The following is a 27436-nucleotide window of genomic DNA, read 5'->3' on the forward strand; positions in this document are numbered from 1 at the left end:
TATTACAAAATTCATCATATATTTATTACTTAAATAAAACACGTTATCAGCACGATCACTCTGCCAAGTTCACGACCACTTTATCAAGATGATATTTATTATTACAGGAGCGCGGCTCTGCCGCCCCATGGCATTTTAATGCATAATGATTTATTTACTGCTTTGATTTATTTTTCTATTATGGATGACTTTAGTCACCATAATTTAATTATAGTTTTTATGGATGACTTTAATCACCATAACATATTTATTGCTTTTATTTATGATTTAATTTACTGCTTTAACTGTTTAACATGGATGATTAAAAGTCACCATATTTTATTTATTGTTCTAATTTATTACTTTAACATGGATGATTAAAAGTCACCATCTTTTATTTATTGTTCTAATTTATTGATTTAAACATGGATGATTTAAATCACCATAATTTACTTACTGTTTTTTTATTGCTTTAATTTATCATGGATGATTTAATCACCATATAATTATCATTTTATTATATTTATAAAAGGAGGCTCTGCCACCTAAATATATATACATATATATAATTTTATACTTTTAACTAATACATATTATTGTAGATCAATTATAAGAAAATTTTCTTAGAAAATAATTTGATTTATTATTTTAAGTCTCAACGGTCATAAGTGAAAAAAAAAAATTAAATAAATTTTAACTTTTCTCACTTTTCAAACGGCTACTTAAACGGCTAATGAACAGTGAAATTAATCTATATATACACTCATTTTTACTCATCTATTTCACTCAAATTTTTCATCTCTTTCAAAAATCTTCCTAAGAAATTAATTAGTTTTACTAGGAAAAATGATTCATCCATTCTTAGTTTTTGTAATAGGTTTTATAATTGTTGCTATTTACGGTTTACTCTTTGGAGAGTTTTCTCCCGAAGAATTTTTGATGGTTCTTATTTTATTTTTTTATGTAATTGTGTTTCTTGTAATTGCGCTACTTATGCAAGCACCTCCTATGTTTTAAAATTAAAATAAATGAAATCTCTAATTATGTTTTTATGATTTTATTTTATAGAAAGAAAGAAAAACAAAATGGCAAACATCGAGAAGCTCCAATTCCCGGCCTTAGATATCACTGGAGCTAACTTCATATCTTGGACTACCAATGTCGAATTACATCTACAGTCTTATGGGTTAACTGAAACCATAAAAGATAATAATAAATCGACGGACCAAGAAAAGGCAAAATCGGTGATCTTTCTTAGAAGACACCTTGATGAAAATGTCATATATGATTATGCACACATGAGAGATCCCAAAGAGTTGTGGAAGTCCCTAAAGGATCGATTTGATCATCAAAGGGACATAACTCTCCCACTTGCTCGGGATGAATGGCAAAGTCTAAGATTCCAAGACTTTGACAAGGTGATGAATTACAATTCAGCCATGTTGGGAATTGTCGCTAAGCTAAGATATTGTGGTGAAACCATCACTGAATCTCAGATGCTTGAGAAAACGTACACCACGTTTCACAAGAATCACATCACTCTGCAGCAACAATATAGGTTGCGTGGATACACCAAATTCTCAGATTTGATTGTGGCGCTCTTAATAGCTGAAAAGAATAATGAGCTCCTCATCAAGAATCACATGTCTCGACCCACCGGATCAAAAGCATTTCCTGAGGTTAATGCATTGGATGTTAAAAATCCGGTGAGAGAAAATAGAGCTTTTCGAGGATGCGGTCGTCGAAACTATCGCGGACGCGGGAGAAGCTATAACCCTCAAAGCAGGAAGTCATACCAATGGATTCGCTCTAAACAGAGTCCGAAAGGAAAAGAAATCCAAGCAAATACCACCCAGAAACGTGAGAGTGCTTGTTTCAGATGTAGCACTAAGGGACATTGGTCTCAGGTATGCCGAACCCCTGCACATCTTTGTGCTCTGTACAAAGAATCCGCTAAGGGAAAAGGAAAGGAAGTGAACCTTGCGGAACATTCTGAGGGTACAACCCACCTTGAGGCTGCTGACTTCGCAAATGATCCTGATGAGGATGTCCTTGCAGAAAACTGAAATGCTTGTCTTATGAAACTCGAATTTCCGACAATTATGCCATAAATAAGTCGATGTTTATTTGAAATTTCCCATATTTGTGTGCTTCTATTACCTATCTTGTATAATTATTGTGTGCTTTATGAATAAATTTGTTTTCAATTTCTATTAACCGATTATATTTATTTCACACATAACCAAATGGATCACATTACAAGTGGAACATTATCTAAGACAAATCATGGAGACATTTGCATACCAGATAGTGGAACAACGCACACTATTCTGAAACATAAAAAAATATTTCTCCGATCTGAAATCAACAAAGGTTATTGTTAATACAATATCAGGTCCCACCGACTTAATTGAAGGGACTGGTAAAGCAAATTTTGCATTACCTAACGGGACCAAGTTTTCAATAAACAATGCATTATTTTCTCCAAATTCAAAGAGGAATTTGTTGAGTTTTAAAGACATATACCTTCAGGGATATGACACTCAGTCTGCAACTGAGAATGGAAAGAAGTTCATGTACATTACTTCTAAAAAATCGGGGAAAATACATGTATTGGAAAAATTACCAAGACTCCCGTCAGGTTTGCACCATACATACATAAATTCAATAGAATCACACCTTGTGATCAAAAGAAATCAAAATGATTTCACATTGTGGCATGATCGCCTTGGTCACCCAGGCACCACAATGATGCGAAAAATTATAGAGAGCTCACATGGACATTCACTGAAACCCCAAGAGATTTATCAGGGGAATAAAATGACATGTGTTGCATGTCCTCTAGGAAAACTGATTATAAGGCCATCGCCAACCAAAATCGATAAAGAATTACCAAAGTTTCTTGAACGAGTTCAAGGTGACATTTGTGGACCTATACACCCACCATGTGGACCATTCTATTATTTCATGGTAATGATAGACGCGTCTAGTAGATGGTCACATGTTTGTTTGTTATCATCTCGAAATATGGCATTTATCGAGATTTCTGACTCAGATAATCAAACTAAGAGCTCAGTTTCCTGATTATCCAATTAAAGGAGTTAGATTAGATAACGCTGGTGAATTCACGTCCCAAGCATTCAATGATTATTGTATGGTAACAGGGATCAATGTTGAACACCCTGTTGCCCATGTGCATACACAAAATGGATTGGCAGAATCTTTAATTAAACGTCTGCAATTAATTGCAAGACCATTGATCATGAGATCAAAACTACCAACCTCAATATGGGGACATGCTATTTTGCATGCTGAATCACTTATACGCATAAGGCCAAGTGCATATCATAATTATTCTCCACTACAATTAGCATTTGGTCGAGAACCAAATATTTCTCATCTAAAAATATTTGGTTGTGCGGTATATATACCGATTGCACCCCCACAACGTACTAAAATGGGACCACATAGAAGGTTGGGAATATATGTTGGTTGTGACTCTCCGTCAATTATACGATACCTAGAACCTCAAACTGGTGACGTATTTACTGCACGTTTTGCAGATTGTCATTTTGATGAAAAAGAATTTCCGGTTCTAGGGGGAGAAAATAAAAAGATGGAAAAGGATATCAAATGGTGTGTACCATCGCTGTTACACCTTGATCCTCCCACAAAGCAGTCAGAACTAGAAGTTCGACGAATTATGCATTTACAGAGTATAGCCAATCAACTACCTGATGCATTTGTAGATATCAAGACGGTAACTAAATCACATATACCAGCAGCAAATGCTCCTGCTAGAATTGAAATCGCACAAGAACATGGGAAAATTGATGAAACACATGAGTCTAAAATACGCTTAAAGCGTGGTAGACCAATTGGTGCGAAGGATAAAAATCCTAGAAAAAGAAAGGAAGTTGAAAAACATGACGCTCCCAAAATGACAGAAAATATTATGGAAAAAACGAATCATGATTCTTCCACCAATATAGAGCAGCATGAATCTGAAGAAAATCATGAGATTTCTATCAACTATATTTATAGTGGAAAGATATGGAATCGAAAGAAAATGGATGATGTTTTTTCCTATCTTGTTTCAAAGGAAATAAATGATGAAATCGAAGATCCAGAACCAAGGTCAGTATATGAATGTCAAAAGAGACATGACTGGATAAAATGGAAAGATGCAATACAAGTCGAACTTGATTCTTTTAATAAAAGAAATGTATTCGGATCAATTGTGGCCACACCTAAGGGTGTAAAACCTGTTGGTTATAAATGGGTTTTCGTCCGAAAACGTAATGAAGAAAATGAGATAACAAGGTACAAAGCTCGTCTTGTAGCCCAAGGTTTTTCTCAAAGACCTGGGATTGATTACGAGGAAACATATTCTCCCGTTATGGATGCTATCACATTTAGATTTTTAATGAGTCTAGCAGCTGATAAAAATCTAGAGATGCGTCTCATGGATGTTGTAACGGCATATTTATATGGATCATTAGATAGTGATATCTATATGAAAATTCCTGATGGATTTAATATGCCTAAAACGTTAACTTCTAAACCAAAAGAATTATGTGCAATAAAATTACAAAGATCATTATATGGTTTAAAGCAATCTGGGCGTATGTGGTATAATCGTCTTAGTGAGCACTTAACTAAAGAAGGATATGTGAATAATCCTCTATGCCCTTGTGTTTTTATCAAGAGAACAATATCCGGATTTGTAATTATCGCGGTCTATGTTGATGATCTAAATATCATTGGAACTCAAGAGGAAATACAGAAAGCAACAAACTATTTAAAAGGAGAGTTTGAGATGAAAGATCTCGGACAAACAAAGTTTTGTCTTGGTTTACAAATTGAACATTCTCATAAGGGAATATTTGTACACCAATCCACATACACTAAAAGAGTTTTAAAACGTTTTCATATGGATAAAGCAAATCCTCTCAGTACACCAATGGTCGTTAGATCACTTTGAAAAGGATCCCTTCCGACCACATGAAAGAAATGAGGAGATACTTGGTCCTGAAGTACCGTATCTAAGTGCAATTGGAGCACTAATGTACCTTGCAAATTGCACTCGACCTGATATATCATTTGCAGTTAACCTTTTGGCAAGGTTCAGCTCATCTCCTACACAAAGACATTGGAATGGGATAAAACATGTCTTTCGTTATCTTCAAGGGACTATTGATTTAGGATTATTTTATCCTAAAGACTCAAAGGGTCAAATGGTGGGTTTTGCAGATGCAGGATATTTATCAGATCCACACAAAGCTCGATCACAAACTGGATATGTTTTTATTGTTGGGGGCACCGCCATATCTTGGCGTTCTCAAAAACAGAGTTTAGTAGCTACTTCCTCAAATCATGCTGAAATCATCGCACTCCATGAGGCAAGTAAAGAGTGTGTATGGCTTAGGTCAATAAGTCAACACATTATGTCAAGTAGTGGGATCAACGTAAATATAGAGCCAACTATCTTATATGAAGATAATGCTGCATGTGTTGCTCAGACTAAAGAAGGATATATCAAAAGCGATAGAACTAAACACATCCCTCCAAAGTACTTCTTATATACCCAAGAGCTTGAGAAGAATAAGGTACTTGAAATAAGATATGTTAGGTCTTCTGACAATGCAGCAGATCTTTTCACAAAGTCATTACCTACTTCAATATTCAGAAAACATGTCCATAACATTGGGATGCGTCATCAACGGAACCTCTGAAGTGTTACACTAAGTCATTCGAGGGGGAGCAGGTGTGATTGTACTCTTTTACCTTACTATGGTTTTTCTCAACAAGTTTCCTAGAAAGGTTTTTAACGAGGCAGCGAAACATATCAAAAGGACAAATGACAATGGACTCCAAGGGGGAATATTACAAAAGTCAAGACTTTACGTATGGAAGTGAAAATGGAGCCCAATTGTCATTATAACTCACAGTAATATTTGTCTCAGTTTTTATCTATAAATACCAATGTATTCGTTCATATGAAATACACATTATTACGAATGCAAGAGAACGCATGTAAATTCCTCTCCTTCTCCTACTCTTCTCATTACATATATATAGATATATATTACAAAATTCATCATATATTTATTACTTAAATAAAACACTTTTTTTTTTTTTTAATAGGTCTTTTTACTTTTAGAGAATCAGACCTTATCTTGTTTTGTTTTGCTGTAATCAACTTCGATTTGATTTCTATTGTGAACGGAGGAATTACTTTTGTACTTTCTTATTTGCATTTGACTTTTTACCTTATTTCCAAATGTTTTATTTAAAAAGAATTGCACTTTTTTTTTGTGCAAAAAAGAATTGCACTTAAACCCCCTCTAATTTAGATGTTTCAATTGCGGGTTAATAATTATTTTTATATGTATAACACATACCACTTTTTTGGTATACGATACGAACCGCAATCACCATTTTAATGGCTGCTCACCATTGAGTAATTGTTTTGAAACTACAGTATATACCAAAAAAAAAAATGTCTACCTTTGTTTTTCCCAAAAAAAAAGAAAAAAAGCAAGAAGACAAATGAAAGCATGAGGCCAGAGCCTCTTCTTACTTAACGGATACTCTCCTTGCGACTTTTGTTATCCATCCTTCATTATCTCAATTTATTATCTCAGGAAAAGAAGAGTGGTTATATCCACAGACTACATCTCTCCGGTCATGTAAGAACCCCACTCTCTCACTCTGTTTTCTGAGTTTGTGCCGGCCGTTTACTTCCAACTTCTTACTATAAATTCAGAATACCCATCTGCTGAATTTTGCTTGTGATGGAGATTTTGTTAGTAAGCGGAGAATGTTGATAAAGTCTAATGCTTTGGACATTAACCAATTGCCTCTTTGTACTGTGTCACTTCTAGTTCATTTCTGCTGAGTGTTGTTATGGTTTCTTTCTTGTTAAACATTTTGAGAATTGCTTGCTTAATATTTGGGTTCTGAGTAATCTTTTTCACAAAATTGGGTTTTGATTGACAGGTTGGTAGCTGGAAACGCTTTGAATTGCTTATTCATTGATCCCAGCAGTGGCTTTCAGAGATATTTGGGTTTTGGAGTCACAAATTTCACTGGTGGGACTGTTAAAAGCTGTAAGCAAGAGGGTTTTGTCATAGACGAACGTGGGAAATTGAAAAGATTCAGTAGGAAGAAACTCTCCAGGAAACGATGTAAGACTCAAATCAGGAAACTTTCTTAATTATCTCTTTCTAAGATTTGGAGATGAACTTTTTGGTTTTGATATACTAGGTGGCTCTTTGAGAGGACGAGGATGGAAATATGGATCCGGGTTTGTTGATGGGATTTTTCCTGTTCTGAGTCCCATTGCTCAGAAGATTCTGAGCTTCATCCAGAAAGAAACTGATCCTGATAAAGTAGCTGATGTCCTTGGAACTCTTCCTTCTACACATGCCTCATGGGATGATCTAATCAATGTTTCTGTCCAACTCCGTTTGAACAAAAAATGGGATTCCATAATCCTGGTTAGCTATCATTATACTAGATTAGCATAAGGACTTGTCACTATTACAGTGCTATGTTTACTGAATAGTTTTTAACTGGCTGAAGCTACAATCTTGTCTTAGGTGTGTGAGTGGATTTTAAGGAGGAGCTCCTTTCAGCCTGATGTGATCTGCTTCAATTTGCTTATAGATGCTTATGGACAGAAGTTCCGGTACAAAGAGGCGGAATCACTTTATGTACAACTTCTTGAATCCCGCTGTGTGCCTACTGAAGACACATACGCACTTCTTGTAAAGGCATACTGTATGGCCGGGCTCATAGAGAAAGCTGAAGCTGTTTTAGTTGAGATGCAAAATCATCATGTTTCTCCAAGTATGTTTCTGCATCTCCTAAGCTTTTATATGCATTGGTACTAAACGTTGGCTCATAATTTTCAGTTATACTTATCTTCTTGTTTTGAGAGACTCCAGATAGCTAGATATTCTAGTTTTGATCTAACATTGTGTTTGTATAGGTACTACTGTATACAATGCATACATTGAGGGGTTAATAAAGAGGAAAGGAAACACCGAAGAAGCAATCAATGTTTTCCAAAGGATGAAGCGTGATCCATGCAAACCAACCACTGAAACTTACAACTTGATGATAAATTTATACGGAAAGGTTTAGTCCAAGTTCGATTGATATGAATTGACTTTTGAGAGTTTGGATGTTTATGTCATTGGTTTTTCTTGCAGGCAAGTAAATCATTCATGTCCTGGAAATTGTTTTGTGAAATGAGAAGTCATCAGTGTAAACCAAACATCATCACATACACAGCACTTTTGAATGCATTTGCTAGAGAAGGTCTTTGCGAGAAAGCCGAAGAAATATTTGAACAGCTTCAAGAAGATGGTCTTGAACCTGATGTCTATGTCTATAACGCTCTCATGGAGGCATATAGGTGATTACCTAAAACTCTCCATAAAAGGACTGATGCCAAGAAATCAATCAAGCTTAAATATTGTAACGTCCTCAAAATCCGGAGACAGTCGTGCAGGTTATCCATATGGTGCTGCTGAGATTTTCTCTCTAATGCAACATATGGGATGTGAACCAGACAGAGCTTCTTACAACATCATGGTAGATGCATATGGTAGAGCAGGTCTTCACTCAGGTAACACATAAGCTTCTTTAGCCAGGGTAACTATTTTGCTGTTGTCTAAAGTATGCTATATTCGTTCTCTCTCTTTTTATATATTCGAAAAGCAGATGCAGAAGCTGTGTTTGAAGCAATGAAGAGGCTAGGCATAGCCCCGACAATGAAATCCCACATGCTGCTTCTATCAGCTTACTCTAGAGCAAGAGACGTAACAAAATGTGAAGCCGTTGTGAAAGAGATGAGTGAAAACGGAGTAGAACCGGACACATTTGTCTTAAACAGCATGCTCAACTTATACGGCCGGTTAGGGCAGTTCACCAAGATGGAAAAGATTCTAGCCGAGATGGAGAATGGCCCTTGCACTGCGGATATAAGCACATACAACATTTTGATCAATATCTACGGTAAAGCCGGGTTCTTGGAGAGAGTCGAAGAGCTTTTTAGCGAGCTCAAGGAGAGGAATTTTAGACCAGACGTTGTGACATGGACCTCGAGGATCGGAGCTTACTCGAGGAAGAAACTGTATGTGAAATGTTTGGAGATCTTTGAGGAGATGATTGATTCGGGTTGTGCACCAGATGGGGGAACAGCAAAGGTTCTTCTTTCGTCTTGTTCTAGTGAGGATCAAGTTGAACAAGTTACTTCAGTGCTTAGAACAATGCATAAAAGTGTGAATGTGAGTTCTCTTGTCCCCCAAAAGCTAATGGCTAAATCCTTAACTGTAAACTGAAGCAAAAAAAAAAGATAGCATTTTTAGATTTGCCTTAATAATAAAGTTTGGATTTTTATCAACAGAGTCTTTGTATATATCGAAAAAGGGTTATAAATTTATAATATGGTTTCACCCACAATGTTGCTTTAGTGGGGCGATTGATGCGAAATTGGTCCACGATCGAATGATTCAGAAAGTGATTTATTTTTATTTTTATAAGGAGAAAAAAGCAAACCCACCAAACCCCTTAGTCGTAAGATTCAGAATATAATAATAAGCCGTTCGGTGAGTGCACTCTCTGTCTCTCTCTCTCTCTGTTGTTGTTGTGAATATCTGCGCGAGATCTCAACGAAAAAATATGGCTTTGAGATTATTGTGGGCGTCTAGGGTTGCTTCTCATCTAAGGATCTCCGTTGCTCAACGAGGGTTTGCTTCCGGTGAATCTCAATCTCCTTTCTCTTTCGTTGATCCCTTTTTGGTTTCTCTTTCTGTTTGTTCTGTCTTTTTTGATCTGTTAATTGTTCTGTTTGAATTTGTGAATGTTTGGTTGTTGTTGATATCTGATTGGATTAGAAGTGTTTGCAAATTCAGTTTGTTGTTGGATTGATTGTGTCCTAATAGCAGCTTATATTTCACCTTTTGTTCGTATCAAATCCCAGAAATAGCATTTGATCCCTCGAGGCTCTGTTAATTGTAATGATCTTCTTAGGAATGTTCAAAAGCTTGGAGGCAGTGAGTGATGATATGTTCTATGTTATTTGTATTTTCTCCCGTTTTATATAATTGATGTTGTTTTTGGGTGAGATTTATAAATGGTTTTGTTGTGTTTTTTATGGAACTTGTTTACAGAGAAATAAGAACTATTCAAAACTTTGTTTTCGATTCTCTTTTTTAGAATGTTGTATATTTTTTTAGCCATGTAACCTTACTGTTTTTTTTTTTGTTCTGTGTGTTATAGCGGTTTTGAAGGATCTGAAATATGCTGATTCACATGAATGGGTGAAGATAGAGGGGAATAAAGCAACCTTTGGAATAACGGATCACGCGCAGGACCATTTAGGTGATGTGGTCTATGTGGAGTTACCTGAGCTGGGACATTCGGTGTCACAAGGAAAGAGTTTTGGAGCGGTCGAAAGTGTGAAAGCAACTAGCGATATCAATTCTCCAGTTTCTGGTACGGTGGTTGAAGTCAATAAGGAGCTGACAGAGTCCCCTGGATTGGTGAGTCCTCATTTCACAATTGTATTACCATTGATTCGCTTTGTTAGACAGATAATCTCTGTTGAACCGCTTCAAACAATAACTGTGTTGCCATAATCATATCTGAAATCTTGGTTTTGCGGGTCTCTTTGTTTGGTTGCTTGTTTTTCATTTGATGCAAGTGGTGGCTAACAAATTCATCACAAATGGGTGACATACAGTACATTCCTTGCTTCCAAATTCGATTCTTGGAAAATTTAAGAATCTTGATTCTTAGATTTGATGTTAGATATCTCAAACTTGGAGGTTCTTGATTCTGTGGTCTCGAGCTGATACTCTTATGTTAAACTTGGAGCCCACATGAACAAGGAGCTGATGTTTTTGTGTTATAATTTACAGGTGAACTCGAGCCCATATGAACAAGGATGGATCGTAAAGGTGGAGCTGAGTGATGCAGGCGAGGCAGAGAAGCTGATGGATTCAGACAAGTACTCTAAGTTCTGCGAAGAAGAAGATGCCAAGCACTGAGCTTTTTTTATCTTTTCCAGATTATTCTCGAAGCTTTCACTGCAACACAGATTGTTGTTGTTTCTCAGATCTTTGTCGATGGATGAATTAAGAAAATTCTGAAGATTCCAATCTCTCGTTCTCTTTTTATGTTTTGCTTTTTTTAGTTAAATTGTTTGAACAATGGTAGAGAATAAAGAGCTTTGGCGTTTACATTGATTTGATATTTCATGGAGTTATGCTATGCCTCTTTACTTAACAAATTGAGTTTTTTTTTTTTTTTTTTCCATTCTTTGGGATCTTTAAGTGATAGAACCACTTCTCGAATCAATTTCTAGCTCCGAACTGGAAGCTTTTAATTTGAGCAATGATTAACATCAATAGTTGCCAACCTACTCTAATAAGATGGAGGCTTGTATCGAATGGCGAAGGCTGGCAAGCAACTTTTTTTGAGTTTATGCATCATCAGCAAAGATTTCTCTCTTTCTCTTTGCGCTTAATTTCTTGTTAATGTAATTCTCAACCGGATGTGTTTACTTCTTATACTTGCCTCTGCGATTTGCATCCTACTTTGTAGGTAATCTGATCCGGATTGTGTTATACCAATCATGGCCCTGTTATATAAGATAACATGTTGACAAAAAGAATGTAGGTCAGCACGGTTCACATTAGTGGTAGACCCTTGAGATAAATCAAGACAATGAAACAATTGGTGAGATTAAGAAATTGAGATCCAAGATAAAAAAAACCAAGAAAGATCTAATGGAAGATTCATACAAAGAAAGAATATATGTAGATATTGTAGCAACCGTGTGAAACCGGTTTTTGTTCCTTAAAAGACCTCAAAACGGAAATGTGAAAAGAAAAGAAACAAAAAAAAAAAAAAAAATCTGCGAATGCAATGATATGTGCACAGTGGGGAAAAGATTTGGGGAATCATTGTTGCTTATTGTGGAATACAAGCTTGTTAGCCACAATTGTCCAACTAAGGTTACAAGATCCGCCTTGTAATACAAGATTCCTGCGTTTGTCAACCCTACTTATTACATTATAATGTGTCATGTTCGCCACTAATATGCAAAATATTTATCCTTAATACTTGGGTAAGAAGAACCGGATCGGTATTTGAACAGCGACTGATGACATAATCAGAAACGTCAGAAACACTAATTATTAACTGAATTATATAAGTTAAACACAGTAATTCTAGAATTATTGACAATTATTACACCTAAAAGCTTATTAGCTGATATAGTGATATATGTCGAAGTAATGATAGTAACAACTAGTCATCAATATTTGATATTTTTGTTAATTTTTTTTGAGAATATTATAATTACCGGTTAAGGGACTTGTCCTCCTTTTGTCAAAGGCTCAAAGCTTTGAAAACTTATATTTCAACCACCCAACTAGAGCCTTTGTTTTTTTTTGTTTTCTAACAGAATTTCCTTTTATTAAAATACTATAAATAGTACTATAGAATACATCATACTATCCTGTTTTAAATATAAAAATATTTTAATTATATAAATAGATTTCGTAAATTTCAATTTACCTTTTGATAGTGTATATGACAAAAAGCACATTCTTTTGTTATGCTAAAATCAGAATAGTTGAGGGGATGATTGGTACCCTATAAATATAAGTTGAAGATGTAATTTTGTTATTCACAATCCAAAATTTATAAGTTAATCCATTGAATTAATGGTATATAAATTGATACATAATATTGAGTAATTTTATTTTATTTGGTCTAGCAACAAATATATATTTTTTTTCTTGCAATTTTAAAATTCAAATGGACAACTCCAACTCAATTTTCAAACTTTTATGTGTTTGAGCAAAAAAAAAAATCCTATTATATTAATTGAGAAGTACAAATATGAAACTAACCTTAAAATGTGTTAAAAATTACATTCAATTGCCATTAGAAAAAATTAATTAAGCTTAATTAATTAATTTAAATAAATATAATTAAATTAAAAATAAAAAACACTCACATATCAAATATTAAAAAATCTAAAAAAAATCTAAAAAAATATTTTCTCTCTCTAATAAATTATAGACGAAATTACTAATTTTTTTAAAAAATATATAAACCAATCAGAATTTTAAAAACTAAGATTTTATATCCAAGTATAAAATACAATTATTTTTAATAACTAAATTCGAAGATTTTGTTAGATTTCAAATTATGATTCTCATATCATCCTTATTTTTATTTTATTTACAAATTGTTTAGAACTTTCATATAATACTTATAATTAATAAAATGCATATTTTTCTGCATATGTTGTGATGTGAATTTTTTAAAACGAAGATATATTACTCAATGTATGAAAATGCGTATTTTAATTTCCACATTGGCGGGTTGGTAAAACTAAATTTATATAGATGATAAATTAATAATTTTTATTTACTCACAATTATAATATTAAAACTACTATTTTATATTTCACAAAATATGATGCAAATAAAACAAATAAACAATATAAAACTGTAATAATACGTCAAAAATAAAATAGTATAATATTCTAAAATAATTAGTATTCAAATAGACTAATAGATTTACATAATAATTAAAAATAAATATTATTTCAAACAAAATAATTTTTTTTTTAAAATAAAACAATAATTTTTATTATTATATTATAAATTTTTTTAAAAATGTTGACTCGTGCTTTAAGTACGGGATATATCCTAGTATATATTAAAAAGGGTAATCAGGAAAATGAAATTAGAGAAAATGTACTGACTAATTTTGTCTTAAATGAGAGACCCAAACGAACGAATTTAGCAACTCTCTTATTTCTCGGTTCACACTCCGATTTGAGCCCGCGACTACGCTCTCTATCTCTCTCTCTCTTCTTCGTCGTCATCGTCTCCGGAGTTGATTAACACAAAATTCAGATCTGAACTCTCCAGCCGAAGCTGCGATCTTACTGAATATTTCTTTCTTCTCCTAATTGACTTTCTCCTTTGGAGCTTCCTCAGGTAATTCAATATCTTCACATGACTCTTGCTTCACCTGGGTTTCTTGATTTAGCTCCTTGTTTGTTTGTTTTCTGAGAAAATGACGACTGAGTTTTTAGTTCCTCACTCATCTCTACTTTAATTTTCCCGCATTTACTCTCTCTGCCTTGGCTCTTTGTTGAGAATTACGAGAGCTGAATTGTGTAATCTGTTTCTGAAAATAGAATTCTCCATTAATGGCGAAGTCCCGTCAGTACTATCCTTCTCAAGATGAGTCAATGTCCCCAACTTCCGTGAGATCAAGGGAATGGGAAGGTCCTTCCAGATGGACTGAGTACTTGGGACCTGAAATGGCTTCATCAGTTTCATCTAGGAGCTCTAAGCAGTTGAGTTCTTCTGATGGACATGTTCAGAGTTCTTCTGGTGGTGGTTCCACTAAGGCTTTGAACATACAATGGGTTGTTCAAATGATTGAGGTTGCTGAAGGTCTCATGGCTAAAATGTATAGACTCAATCAAATCTTGGAGTATCCTGATTCTGTTGGTCATGTTTTCTCTGATGCGTTTTGGAAAGCCGGTGTGTTCCCTAACCATCCGCGGATTTGCACTTTGCTCTCTAAAAAGTTCCCTGAGCATTTTAGCAAATTGCAACTCGAACGTGTAAGTAAGGAGTTGTTTTGTTTTTTTTTTTTGTTAGGCTTAGTGTGTGCTTTGTTATATGCTAAATTTTCCCTTTAATGCAATATGTATGCAGATTGACAAGTTTTCACTGGATAGCTTGCACGATGGTGCTGAACTTCACTTACAGAGCTTAGAGCCATGGATACAGGTAACATTAAACTATCTATGTAATACGTTTTTGGATTTATGTTCTGCTGTTCTGAAACTTGTTGCTCGGGAATAGTGAAGCATCCCGAAAGTCCTACATGCCATATAGTCACTCTTCTTTAAGTTTACTTTGTTCATTATATTCCGTCTCACCATGAATCAGTCTTGTATGTGCGGGCACACATATAAAATATACTTAATACATGGTTATTTGTTAGGCTTTTTTGTTTCAGTTCGTGTTTAGTTTTCAGTAAGGGATGCCTTCATATTCCTCTTGTCATGTATTTTCCTTTTCTTGAATCAGCTGCTGCTCGACTTGATGGCATTTCGAGAACAAGCACTACGGCTTATATTGGACCTAAGCAGCACTGTAATTACTTTGCTGGTGAGTCAATGTCCCTCATCTGCAGAAAGTATTTACTTGCTCTTCGTTGAAACTTTGAGCTTTCTTTTGAGCTCGTACGTTAGGTGGAGGTCATGAAATCTTTTGTCCATTACGTTATTCAAAAATTTGTCTGTGGGGATGAGGATAAAATTGTTGAGTATTCATGATTAGCTCATAACTTAGTTCAGTTTTTTGCAGCCTCATCAGAACTCACTTATACTGCATGCGTTCATGGATCTCTTTTGTGCATTTGTCCGAGTCAATCTTTTCGCAGAGAAGGTATGCTGAGCTTATTCTTTTTCCAAGTTCTCTGTTTATTTGGATTGATAACACATGTCAAATGAGGCATTCACATTTTTTTATTATCAACCTGTAAGAGTGATTATTCTGTCTAAGTAGATTCCTAGGAAAATGTTGCTGCAAGTGTACAACCTTCTGCATGCGCTATCAAGAAATGATCGAGACTGTGACTTTTATCACCGGTATTGATTCCTTTTCCCTTGTTGTGTCATTTTTAACATATATATTTATATATAATCAATTGGGCAATAACCATGAATTAAAACTCTTCTTCATGCATCCAGCTTGGTGCAATTCATAGACTCTTATGATCCCCCATTGAAAGGCTTACAAGAAGATTTGAATTTTGTCAGCCCAAGGATTGGAGAGGTTAATATTTCAACTTAATTTGATTTGGTTGTTATGTTTATTAGGGTTTCGCTGGATTATAAGAGTTGGGGCTGCACTTGTTATATCCAAGGTATACTATGAGCTAATACTGCAATTGATATAGCAGTACTAACAATGTTACTCATTTTTCTTAGGTCCTGGAGGCTGTAGGACCCAGTATTTTTCTATCAGCAGATACAAGGAAGTTGAGAAATGAGGGATTCTTAAGCCCATATCATCCTAGATTCCCAGATATACTTACAAATTCTGCTCATCCCATGGTATACTCGGCTAGATAATTATCAGCTAAAGACTTATGGTTCTCCCAATTCGTAGTATGCTATAGTATACCCCTTACAGTTATTTTCTTTAGTATAGTGCTAATATTGGATATTACGCTCTTGCTTCCTACAGAGAGCGCAAGATCTTGCAAATGTTACGTCGTACCGAGAATGGGTGCTTCTTGGATATCTCGTTTGCCCAGACGAGCTTCTTCGTGTTACTAGCATTGATATCGCCCTGGTATGAATCTGTTTTTCCTTTTGTTCTCGATTGAGATCTTAATAAAGAAGTATATCTTCCAAAAATTCTAAAATGTTTTGTGATTTTTGCACCCTTTATTTAAACTAAGATTAGTAGTAATGGACCTAGATTTTTGATGTACAAAACAATTGCTGCTCTAATAAATGTTTTACTGTCTTGTTGCGTTTCAGGTTGTGCTAAAGGAAAACTTAGTCGTGACTTTATTTCGGGATGAGGTGAGTTCATATCAAATGGTCTGCAACAAATATTTTTGTATTGGTATTTTTTTTGCATCTGCTGAATCTATTAACCTGACCATGCAGTACATCTTGTTGCACGAAGACTACCAGTTGTATGTTTTACCCCGTGTGTTAGAATCAAAGAAGATGGCGAAGTCTGGTCGGACTAAACAAAAAGAAGCTGATCTAGAATATAGTGTAGCAAAGCAAGTTGAGAAAATGATCAGGTAACTCCACATCGTTTTAGTGCTATACTTTTAACTTTATGAGCCGCATCTGACTTGTAATCCTCATATGATACTGGAAAAGTGTTGTTTTCCTCTAAGTTTGTGATTTTGCAGAGATTATAGCTCTTGAATTTATAGATTTACTTACTTATGTTTGGTCGCTGTTTCCAGTGAGGTGCATGAGCAAGCACTGCAATTATGTGATACCATACACCGAGAAAGGAGAATATTGCTGAAGCAGGAAATAGGTCGGATGGTTTTATTTTTCACTGATCAACCAAGTTTGCTGGCGCCAAACATTCAGGTATAGGTTTAGTCTGCTGCATATTAGGGTTTAAGGTTTATCGTCTGTCAGTGATTGTTTCAAAAGCTTGCAATATCATGCTTGCATTTAGAACAAGGGGCTGTAAATTTAATACATGATCGTGGGCCGGTGCTATTGGTTTATCCCAGAGAAAACAGACAATGCTTTCATGGAAGTATGACTTAGACTTGTGAAAAGTGTCAAATGAAAACTTCTGCAAAATATCTGTGTCAAATGATAGGTGTCATTGAAGTTCTGCAGAGATTGGAGCCTCCTATCCAGTATTATACTCATAATTCCCTTCCCTAAGCTTTCCCAATTATTAATTTATATACTTTTCTTTTCTTAGATGGTATTCTCTGCATTGGCTTTGGCCCAATCGGAGGTTCTCTGGTATTTTCAACATGCTGGTATTGCATCTTCAAGATCCAAGGCTGCTCGAGTGATACCAGTTGACATAGTAAGTTAATTGCTTGAACTTTGAAAGCCTCTCAGTATTGTAACTTTGACTTTCTATGAACTTTGGTCACTATTGCTGATTTGTCATTCCCTGTTTCTTAGGATCCAAATGATCCTACCATTGGCTTCCTGCTCGACGGAATGGACCGTCTCTGCTGTTTAGTGCGCAAGTACATCTCAGGTTTGTTACTTTAAGATATCACATTATCGGACAAAGGTTGTAAGTACAGGATTTTGAAACATTGGTGTTGGAATGCAGCTGCTCGAGGTTATGCACTATCATACCTTTCTTCATCTGCTGGAAGGATTCGTTACCTGATGGGCACTCCTGGCATTGTGGCTCTGGACCTTGATCCTACCTTGAAAGGCCTTTTCCAGCGTATTGTGCAACATCTTGAAAATATACCCAAAGCGCAGGGAGAAAATGTTTCTGCAATCACATGTGACCTATCTGTAAGAAAAATGGACTATATCCACTTGTTTTTTTAAGTCAGATGATGCATTTACATTATCTTTCACAGATAATCAAATACACACCTTATAGTAAATTCACTCATGTTTCTTGTACGTTTCCCATTAGGCCTGTCATCAATCCTAATTGTAGCCTGATCTCAACACAATTATCTAATCTATTTTCTAATGCTCAGCGCCTCTTGTTGTACAGGAATTCCGGAAAGATTGGTTGTCCATTTTGATGATTGTCACTTCTTCTCGATCATCGATAAACATCAGGCATTTGGAAAAAGCCACAGTCTCTACTGGGAAGGAGGGCTTGCTATCGGAAGGAAATGCTGCATATAATTGGTCCAGGTACTGTTCCCGGCCTTATATTATTACCATTACTTGGTTAACTTCTAGCTAGAGAAACAGTGAAACTAATATACTGCAGAATTCCATGTTTTTAATGCAGATGTGTTGATGAGTTGGAGTCTCAATTATCAAAGCATGGAAGTCTAAAGAAATTATATTTCTACCATCAACACCTCACAGCTGTATGCTTCCTGTTGTTGTTCTCTGTCTACTATTTCCCCACATGTCATCTTATGCATAATCTGACATTTGACTGTTGTAAAAGGTTTTCAGAAATACAATGTTTGGACCAGAAGGACGTCCTCAGCATTGTTGTGCATGGCTCAGTGTGGCTAGTAGTTTTCCGGAATGTGCTTCATTAATAATTCCTGAGGAGGTAAATCCATAATTCAGTCTCAATGAATTTTGCATTCTTTCCATAGTACATGTCTGGATCATGAGATTCTCGTAGTGTTAAGACCACCCAGCGAGCAACCATATTACTCTCAATATGACTATAAATGATTAAAGTGATTGTAAAATTGGATTGACCCCGTTACATGTTGCATATGTGCAATGACAAAAGTTATTGATTCCATAGGCTAATTTTGGATTTCAAATCTTTCTCTTAGCATGCCATTTTTTTAAAAAAGTTTTTTTAATAAACCAATATAATGTTTCTCGTTTTGGTGAACCACAAATTCTCATTGCCTATATGTTATGTCTCCCTTTTCTATAGCAGTGATACCATCTATTAAACGGAAAGGCCCCTCTTCTTGTCTTTCTCCACAGGTTACCAAATTTGGGCGAGATGCAGTGCTTTACGTAGAGTCTCTTATTGAATCAATAATGGGGGGACTGGAGGGCCTAATAAATATTCTTGATTCAGAAGGCGGGTTTGGCGCTCTAGAATCTCAGGTCAGATATCCTACCCCAAAATCAATGTTATAACAAAAGCAATCTTCTACTTAACTACTGTCCTCAAACTGATTTGTTGACTTTTCACAGCTTCTTCCAGAACAAGCTGCAGCTTATCTGAATAATGCATCAAGAATTTCTGCTCCTTCAATGAAATCCCCCAGGGTTGTAGGCGGGTTTACTTTGCCCGGCCATGAGAGCTATCCTGAGAATAATAAGTCTATTAAGATGTGAGTGCCCAAGTCTGGCCTCAAGTTTTTATTTTCTATTCATGAAGTCAGTGTTCCTTAGATATTGTTATCTTAAGTATCTCGTGATGGCAGGTTGGAAGCTGCAATCCAAAGATTGACTAATCTGTGTTCAATTCTGAACGACATGGAGCCTATTTGTGTCATAAACCACGTATTTGTGGTAAGAGAGGTGAGTCTACTAAATTTAACTCGAGAATTTTCTCGTGGTAGAAGCACATATAGATGGCTGAATTCTTTTAGGGTATCTGCTCGAATCTGTTATGGAAAAAGGTTGCATGTTTCTTCTATATCTCGTGAATTAAAAGAATATCTTATGGAAAGATCCCATGAAATTTCTCCTATCGTCTGGTCTTGTTAAGCTTTTTAAGGCTTTTTGACTTTATCCCGCCGATTAAATACTTGCAGTACATGAGAGAATGCATTCTTGGGAACTTCAAGAGAAGATTTCTTACTGCACTGCAAATCGATAACGATCTTCAGCGGCCTTCTGTTTTGGAATCTCTTATCAGGCGGCATATGAGCATAGTTCACTTAGCAGAGCAGCACGTTAGCATGGACCTAACCCAAGGCATTAGAGAAATTTTACTCACTGAAGCCTATTCAGGGCCTGTTTCGTCTTTGCACACATTTGAAAAACCTGCTGAACCACAGCAAAACACTGGATCTGCAGTTGAAGTTGTGTGCAACTGGTACATGGACAATATCATCAAGGATGTGTCTGGTGCAGGAATCCTCTTTGCTCCGAGGCACAAATACTTCAAAAGCACTAGACCAGTTGGAGGGTATTTTGCAGAGTCAGTCACCGACGTCAAGGAATTACAGGCGTTTGTTCGTATCTTCGGCGGCTATGGAGTAGACCGGCTGGATAGGATGATGAAAGTTCATACAGCTGCCCTAGTAAACTGCATAGAAACATCTCTGAGGTCAAACCGGGAATTGATTGAGGCAGCTGCTGCAAGTATGCATTCTGGTGACAGAGTGGAGAGAGACGCATCCGTTAGGCAGATAGTGGATTTGGATACCGTGATAGGATTTTGTATTGAAGCTGGTCAAGCTTTGGCTTTTGATGAGCTCCTCGCTGAAGCCTCTGGAGCTGTTCTTGAAGACAATGCATCCTTGATACACTCGATGATCTCTGGCATCGTTGAACACATACCTGAAGAAATACCTGAAAAGAAAGAAATCAGAAGGATCAAAGGTGTGGCAAATGGTGTTGGCGTAGCTGGTGATCATGACTCTGAATGGGTTAGATTAATCCTCGAAGAGGTAGGAGGTGCAAATGACAACTCATGGAGTTTGTTACCTTACTTTTTCGCCTCTTTTATGACCTCAAACGCCTGGAACACTACTGGCTTCAACATCGAGACTGGTGGATTCAGCAACAACATCCATTGCTTGGCTCGATGTATTAGCGCTGTCATTGCAGGAAGTGAGTATGTGAGGTTACAGCGTGAATACCTGCAGCAGCATCAGTCCCTCTCAAATGGTCATCACTCTAGTGAAAATCTGGACACAGAGTTTCAACCCCGTGTAACCGCTGAAGCAAGCATTAAATCCGCAATGTTACTCTTTGTGAAATTCGCTGCATCCATTGTGCTAGATTCATGGAGCGAAGCCAACAGGTAAGAGAAACCTGGAACTCATTTTAAACTCCATCCCTCATTTTTTATCCACATGATCATCATATCAACCTTTTTTGTTCTTCAGATCTCATCTTGTGGCTAAGCTTATCTTCCTAGACCAACTCTGCGAAATCTCACCATACCTCCCAAGAAGCTCCCTTGAATCACATGTCCCATATACAATCCTCAGGTCAATCTACACGCAATACTACTCCAACACACCATCCACACCGCTCGCGACAGCATCTCCATACCATTCTCCATCCGTATCGCTCATCCACGCTTCTCCCTCTATGAAAAACCCCACGACTCCCCAGCGTGGTAGTGGTAGCGGCAGCAGTAGCTCCGCAGCTGCCCCGGATTCAGGGTACTTCAAAGGCTCATCATCTTCACTCTACGGTCAGGAACACTACATGGAACCGGAAACTGGAAACTCAAGGAACAATGAGAACAACAACAACAACAAACAAAGGGGTAGTTCCCGTCGTTCAGGACCGCTGGATTACAGCTCGAGCCATAAAGGAGGGTCAGGATCAAACAGCACAGGTCCTAGTCCACTTCCTAGGTTTGCTGTCTCAAGATCTGGTCCCATCTCATACAAACAGCATAACTAAGTAAACAACAACACTCCCCACATTCTACTAAAGAGAAGAAAAACAGTTATGTAGAGAGAGATGATTAGATTTGTACAAATACCCTCGCAAGTCGCAAACACACTTGTTTATTATGTTGCAGTTGCACCACTAAACTTATGCATACCTTTTTTTTCTTGTTAAATTTCACAATTCCGTTAGTTACGTAAAAGTTAATTAAACAATTTTCATGCAATAAATCAACACTTAACAACATTATTATTTAGATAATTACTGTATGAATTTATTAATATTGTATTTGTACACATAAGTGAAAATTAAAGAATCAGCTGTTGGGTAAGAGAAGTGCACGAAATGTAACGAACCCAAATCACAACAACAGTCATCTTCATTAGTGTGAGCTCAAACTTCAATCTCTCTCTCACCTGAAAACCCTAAAGGCCTAAGCTTTCTTCAATCTCCTTTCCAATGGCGCGCAAATCTTCCCTTCTCAAACGAGCAGCAATCGCCGTCGTCTCCGTGATCGCAATCTATGTAATTCTCAACGCCTCCGTGAGCCGTTCCCTCCCTTCCTCATCCGATCTCCCTCGCCAGCTAATCCGCGAAGAAGATGATGATGATCGTGCTCCGGTTCAGCCTAAGGTTAGGGTTTACATGTACAATCTCCCCAAGAGATTCACTTACGGTGTCATCGAGCAGCACTCAATCGCTCGCGGCGGAGTCAAGAAGCCCGCCGATGACGTCACCGCGCTCAAGTATCCGGGTCATCAGCATATGCACGAGTGGTATCTTTTCTCGGATCTGAACCGACCCGAAGTCGATCGATCCGGGTCTCCGATTGTCCGTGTCTTGGATCCTGCCGACGCTGATCTCTTCTACGTCCCGGTGTTCTCTTCCCTCAGCTTAATTGTGAATGCGGGTCGACCCGTTGAACCCGGATCCGGTTACAGCGATGAGAAGATGCAGGAAGGGTTGATGGAGTGGCTTGAGGGCCAAGAGTGGTGGAGGAGGAACGGTGGCCGAGATCACGTGATACCCGCCGGTGATCCTAATGCCTTGTATCGGATCTTGGACCGGGTCAAGAATGCGGTTCTGCTCGTGGCGGATTTCGGACGGCTGAGGCCTGATCAAGGATCGTTCGTCAAGGATGTGGTGATACCTTACTCTCATAGGGTCAATCTCTTCAATGGGGAAATTGGAGTTGAGGCTCGCAACACTTTGCTCTTCTTCATGGGAAATCGATATCGCAAAGATGTAAGTCTCTTTTGCCTTTGCTGTTGTGAATAATTAGAGCTCAAAATGTTCAAATTGTGTAGCTTCCTAAGGTTTTAGGTGTCTAAAGAGATTGGTCAGCTAGTGTAACTCTAGAGGAAGTGACTAATGAATACCAAATTGTATAATGTTGAAACTTTGTGGCCTTAACAGACTCTAGCAGTTAATGAATTTGTAACTTATGTTGGCTCAATATCGTATCAAGTTCTGTCTTTTATGAAGAAGACAATATTGAATCTTCTTCTGACTGCTTCTTTGGGTGTTTCTATCAGGGTGGAAAAGTTCGTGATTTGCTATTCCAAGTTCTTGAAAAGGAAGGAGATGTAACAATAAAACATGGAACTCAATCCAGGGAAAACCGACGAGCTGCTACGAAAGGAATGCATACCTCGAAGTTCTGTCTAAATCCTGCGGGTGACACCCCATCCGCCTGCAGACTCTTTGACTCCATTGTCAGTTTGTGTGTGCCCGTGATTGTTAGCGATGGTATCGAGTTACCTTTTGAAGATGTTATAGATTATAGAAAGTTTTCGATTTTTGTTGAGGCAAATGCAGCTCTGCAGCCTGGATTTTTGGTTCATATGCTGAGGAAGATAAAAACCAAGAAGATCTTGGAGTATCAGAGAGAGATGAGATTGGTACCCTCTCCTTCTTTTCAACCTCTGACCTCTTCAAAATATTTGATTCTCTTAGGAATGTTTCTCATACCCGAATGATGCAATGCACACAGGTAACACGGTATTTTGACTATGATAACCCAAATGGAGCAGTGAAGGAAATTTGGCGTCAAGTCTCGCAGAAGTTACCGCTCATCAAGCTAATGAGCAACCGTGACAGACGCCTCGTCCTAAGAAACTTAACCGAACCAAACTGCTCATGTCTATGCACAAACCAAACCGGTCTTATCACTTCCATTTAAACCAATCTCTTTGTCAACTGAAAGAGACACTTTGGGTTGTGGAGGAGTTTGAACTCTCTCCATCTCAACTGCTTGACCACCGAGACATACACAAGCATTATTCGCCTCCCCTGGCTCAGCTTCTCCGGTAAGGAAGACAAGAGCATACGCATGGCAACAGATTCATAAGGAAGAAATGTTTTTGAAATCATTCTTCTTCTGTAGATTCCATTAGTATTCTTGTTCTTGATAGTGAGTGGCACATTTTATACGGACCTAACTGCTATTCTATCTTACTCTGTTACTGTACATGTCATAAAAGCGAAAACATAACACACTTGATTTAGTTCTGCCAACATTTAGAGAATATCATACTGTATTTTGAGAATATCATACTGTATCAAACCTCATAGCTTCCCCACTTCCTCTTCTCCACAGTCCAATTTAATGGCCACTACCTCAAAAGTCATTAACAGTTTCAGAAATCAAATCTATAAAACCAGCTACCCTCGCCGACCATACTACATAAATCCCAACAAATACATAAAACCACCAAAGTCTGAAGATGTCAAAATCACAACTACAACCCTCTATCCATCCATTCACCTTTCAGTTTTTTGATACCATTGATGGAGATTTTTGCAAGGAAGACGTTTTTGTCCGCCTGATCCATTTTTGGGAAGCCCAAAACTTCAAGAAAAGGAAACATGCTTATGGGCGTAGAACTGCTTCTCATGGACTCTACGGTATGTCTATCATATATGTATCCAATAAATGTATCCAATAAACACTCAATCAAAAAACCAAACCTAACTCTAAAACTTACAGTCTAATGGAGTCCAAGGCTACATTCCAGCAAACCGCCTATTCCGCTACGAAGATCGTCTCAAATCCAACTCTGTTTACAGGCTATCAAATCCCCACAATACCACAATCTCTTGGATTCACCAAATAAAATTTCGGAAACAAACTCTCCATATAAGATTGCGTACATGTCGTCTGTCTTTTGGTACTTTGAGTAATTTGATGCTGCAAGCAATACATTGTGAAGCAAGATTTTGGAACAGAAGTGTGTTATTAACGGTTCGACTTCTGTGAAACGTTGCGGATTATGAACTCAACATGGACAAAAACTAGATCAAAAGAAGCATCTTCTCTGTTCTCCTGCAGATGCTAACAATGTCACTTTTCAAAATAATGTATTTGTTGGTTTTGTAACTGTGTGGGATTTGATAGCTTAGGCCTTGAATGGTAACTAGTTTTTAAGTTGATTTTGGTTTTTGATTTTTTGAAAATCTATTTCTTTACCATTCAAGATTTTCAAAAATTGGATTCCCTAAAGATTAGGAAAACTAGTTTCTAAGTGGTTTTTCTAAATTTCAAAGAAAAACTAAAAACCATAAATTTGAGATTTTGTGGAAAACCTTTTTTTCCAGCGTAAATTTTTATTTTTGACTTTTTAATTTATTAATTTTTAAATATACAGCAAAAACCAAAAAACAAAAATTTAAAAACAAAAATTCAAAAACCAAAATCTAAAAACTAAAAACCAATGAAAAACTTATTGCCATTCATAGCCTTAATGTTGCTTTTGTGTTTTAATGAGAACACAGTTGCATTAGCTTCTGATTCTAACCCAAATATTACTCAATTTTATTGTAAGGCAAAGATATAATAAGATTGTCTCACTATGTTTGTTTTCAAATTCTGGTTTACAAAACTATCTACGTAAAGAGCGAGAGCAGGGGATGACTCCGAATGAAGTCAGAGAAAATAAAGTAAAAAACCTTGATGTTTTACTATTGATCTACATTGACAGAGTTTAAAGAACTTTGGAGTTTGTATCCTAAGCAAATCATATTTTTGAAGTAACTTCTCTACAAATCTCAAATTTCAGATCTTGAGTAGTGATGATGGAAAGACATAATTACAGATGGTTGGATTCAAGAACACGTTCATAAGATTTTTTTTTCTCAAGTATGAAACTATGTTCAACTTCTAAGTTAAAATGGTCCGACTTATATCTAGGACATGGTTCAATAAGCATATTCAAATCAGCCCTGACACCTCAAAGAAGCTCCAGGTTTGATGACGGTAAGGACTCAAAAATTAAAAGGAAAGGTGATGAACTATATTATGAGATTATGCTTTCTCATGTACTCATTAAGCTGCTATTTTTATGCTTCTGAATTTGATCACACATTACTATTCAGGGTTTGTATAGGATGTTGCAAGAGAATTTTCTAGACAAAAAAAAAAATTGGAGTTAACGAAAAAGTCCCTCTATCTAACCTATTTAAAGTTCTTTGGATTACACTTTTGTTTGTTGTGGCTGAATATCATCATGTCGCCATAAGCTAGATAGAGGGACTTCCGTTCCTGTGTTTAAGTTGCACCAGCTTCATAGAGTGAAGCTCCAAATGTATATTATTTGAAAACCATAAACAATAACAAGTTTTGCAACGATTAAACTTAGCTCTTATTTGACAAGCTACATGTAGAACCAATATGTACCCGTTGATTAAACTGTTTTTTAGGCAAAAAGATCTCTAATTACTGTTGTTTTAAAGTCATATTTGATAAACTCTAATACGTTCATTTATCTAAAACTCCTTTCCACAAAGTCTTTTTTTTATATGTATAAATCTCTAATTTGAATATGTATTTGACCGTTGCTTAACTGAACGTGGAAAGGACTATGAGGATGTTAATATGCAGCAAAACTTCTGTCCACTCCAATATATGGTTCTATTTTTAAGCTCTAATTAGAATATATATGTTATATGTTTCCACTGTCTTCATTGTATGTTTAAATCTCAAACGTACTCTAACTTTAATTGATGTACATGGAGTGATATGCTCAAATTAAACCCTAGAGCTCAGGGGCGGATCTACTCACAAGGTTAGTAGGGCACGTGCCCTATACAGTATTAAGAAATTTATCAAATGTTTACAGCTAATATAGTGTTTCTAGCTGATTTGGTTTAAGTTGCCTCATGCTATATATAAGGTCTTGGGTTCGATTCCTCTTTCATTTCATGTTTTAAAGATTTTTTTTTTATGTATTAATTGTCATTTATAGTTTGTGCCCCATGTAGAAATCAGTTCTGGATCCGCCACTGCTAGAGCTACTCTCTCAAATTAAGAGGTCAATGCAGTACTTAGGGGTCGAATTCCACGGAGACTCAAGATCAAACACAATAAATTATAGAGTTTTTCAATTATGCTAAACAGATTAAATTGAATTAAAATATAAGCAATGCAAAATATTAAATAAAACTTGTTGTAAATTCAGAAGATCAAAAAGCTAGACCTAGGAAATTTCTCAGGAAATTATAAAATATTAAATCAAGGAAATAAATAGGATTCAAGCAATTAATAACAGATCTAGAACTCTAAACACTTTTGTAAATTAAATCAGTTCTTACTGCAAATAATATCTAAATTTAAAACCAGAAAATCCAAAT

General features: G+C 36.5%; 5 protein-coding genes across 13 annotated transcripts; all 5 read left to right on the forward strand.

Moving 5' to 3' along the window:
- Window positions 1–893: 893 nt before the first annotated feature.
- Window positions 894–2045, forward strand: LOC147943352 (uncharacterized). Its single transcript, XM_087513276.1, has one exon. The coding sequence runs from the start codon at window positions 1065–1067 to the stop codon at window positions 2043–2045; it is 981 nt and encodes a 326-aa protein (XP_087369402.1). The 5' UTR covers window positions 894–1064.
- A 4403-nt stretch (window positions 2046–6448) lies between these two features.
- On the forward strand, window positions 6449–9394 carry LOC104786040 (uncharacterized). Of its 6 annotated transcripts, none has more exons than XR_015598478.1 (8): window positions 6449–6671; window positions 6982–7169; window positions 7249–7481; window positions 7584–7833; window positions 7976–8124; window positions 8199–8404; window positions 8501–8617; window positions 8710–9394. XR_015598478.1 is itself a non-coding variant. In XM_010511355.3 (8 exons), coding segments are annotated over exons 1-8 (1776 nt in total). In that variant the 5' UTR covers window positions 6449–6669; the 3' UTR covers window positions 9333–9394. The 6 variants fall into 6 exon arrangements, 4 of the variants coding, with proteins under 4 accessions (XP_010509657.1, XP_087369412.1, XP_087369413.1 ...); XR_015598477.1 differs by having other exon boundaries at window positions 8713–9394; XM_010511355.3 differs by having other exon boundaries at window positions 8493–8617.
- Window positions 9395–9528: 134 nt separating this feature from the next.
- Window positions 9529–11247, forward strand: LOC104786041 (glycine cleavage system H protein 2, mitochondrial). The gene is made up of 3 exons (XM_010511357.3): window positions 9529–9751; window positions 10273–10535; window positions 10914–11247. The coding sequence occupies exons 1-3, from the start codon at window positions 9673–9675 to the stop codon at window positions 11040–11042; spliced, it is 471 nt and encodes a 156-aa protein (XP_010509659.1). The 5' UTR covers window positions 9529–9672; the 3' UTR covers window positions 11043–11247.
- Window positions 11248–13742: 2495 nt separating this feature from the next.
- LOC104786042 (protein NAP1) lies at window positions 13743–21983 on the forward strand. Of its 4 annotated transcripts, none has more exons than XM_087513283.1 (23): window positions 13743–14015; window positions 14219–14653; window positions 14748–14822; window positions 15126–15206; window positions 15405–15485; window positions 15606–15688; window positions 15791–15875; window positions 16031–16156; window positions 16290–16397; window positions 16589–16633; window positions 16721–16863; window positions 17035–17167; window positions 17517–17627; window positions 17729–17807; window positions 17886–18079; window positions 18291–18436; window positions 18537–18618; window positions 18702–18812; window positions 19208–19333; window positions 19424–19563; window positions 19657–19753; window positions 19990–21206; window positions 21292–21983. In XM_087513283.1, the coding sequence occupies exons 2-23, from the start codon at window positions 14231–14233 to the stop codon at window positions 21818–21820; spliced, it is 4215 nt and encodes a 1404-aa protein (XP_087369409.1). In that variant the 5' UTR covers window positions 13743–14015; window positions 14219–14230; the 3' UTR covers window positions 21821–21983. The 4 variants fall into 4 exon arrangements, with proteins under 4 accessions (XP_087369409.1, XP_087369410.1, XP_087369408.1 ...); XM_087513284.1 differs by having other exon boundaries at window positions 13761–14015; window positions 15395–15485; XM_087513282.1 differs by having other exon boundaries at window positions 13761–14015; window positions 16589–16863.
- A 34-nt stretch (window positions 21984–22017) lies between these two features.
- On the forward strand, window positions 22018–24357 carry LOC104786044 (putative arabinosyltransferase ARAD1). Its single transcript, XM_087513289.1, has 3 exons — window positions 22018–23053; window positions 23344–23709; window positions 23802–24357. Exons 1-3 carry the CDS (start codon window positions 22268–22270, stop codon window positions 23988–23990), a joined length of 1341 nt encoding a protein of 446 aa, XP_087369415.1. The 5' UTR covers window positions 22018–22267; the 3' UTR covers window positions 23991–24357.
- The last annotated feature ends 3079 nt before the right edge of the window (window positions 24358–27436 follow it).

This window comes from Camelina sativa, chromosome 5, assembly GCF_030686135.1.
Source record: "Camelina sativa cultivar CO46 ecotype springtype chromosome 5, ASM3068613v1".
NCBI classification, from domain to species: Eukaryota; Viridiplantae; Streptophyta; class Magnoliopsida; order Brassicales; family Brassicaceae; genus Camelina; species Camelina sativa.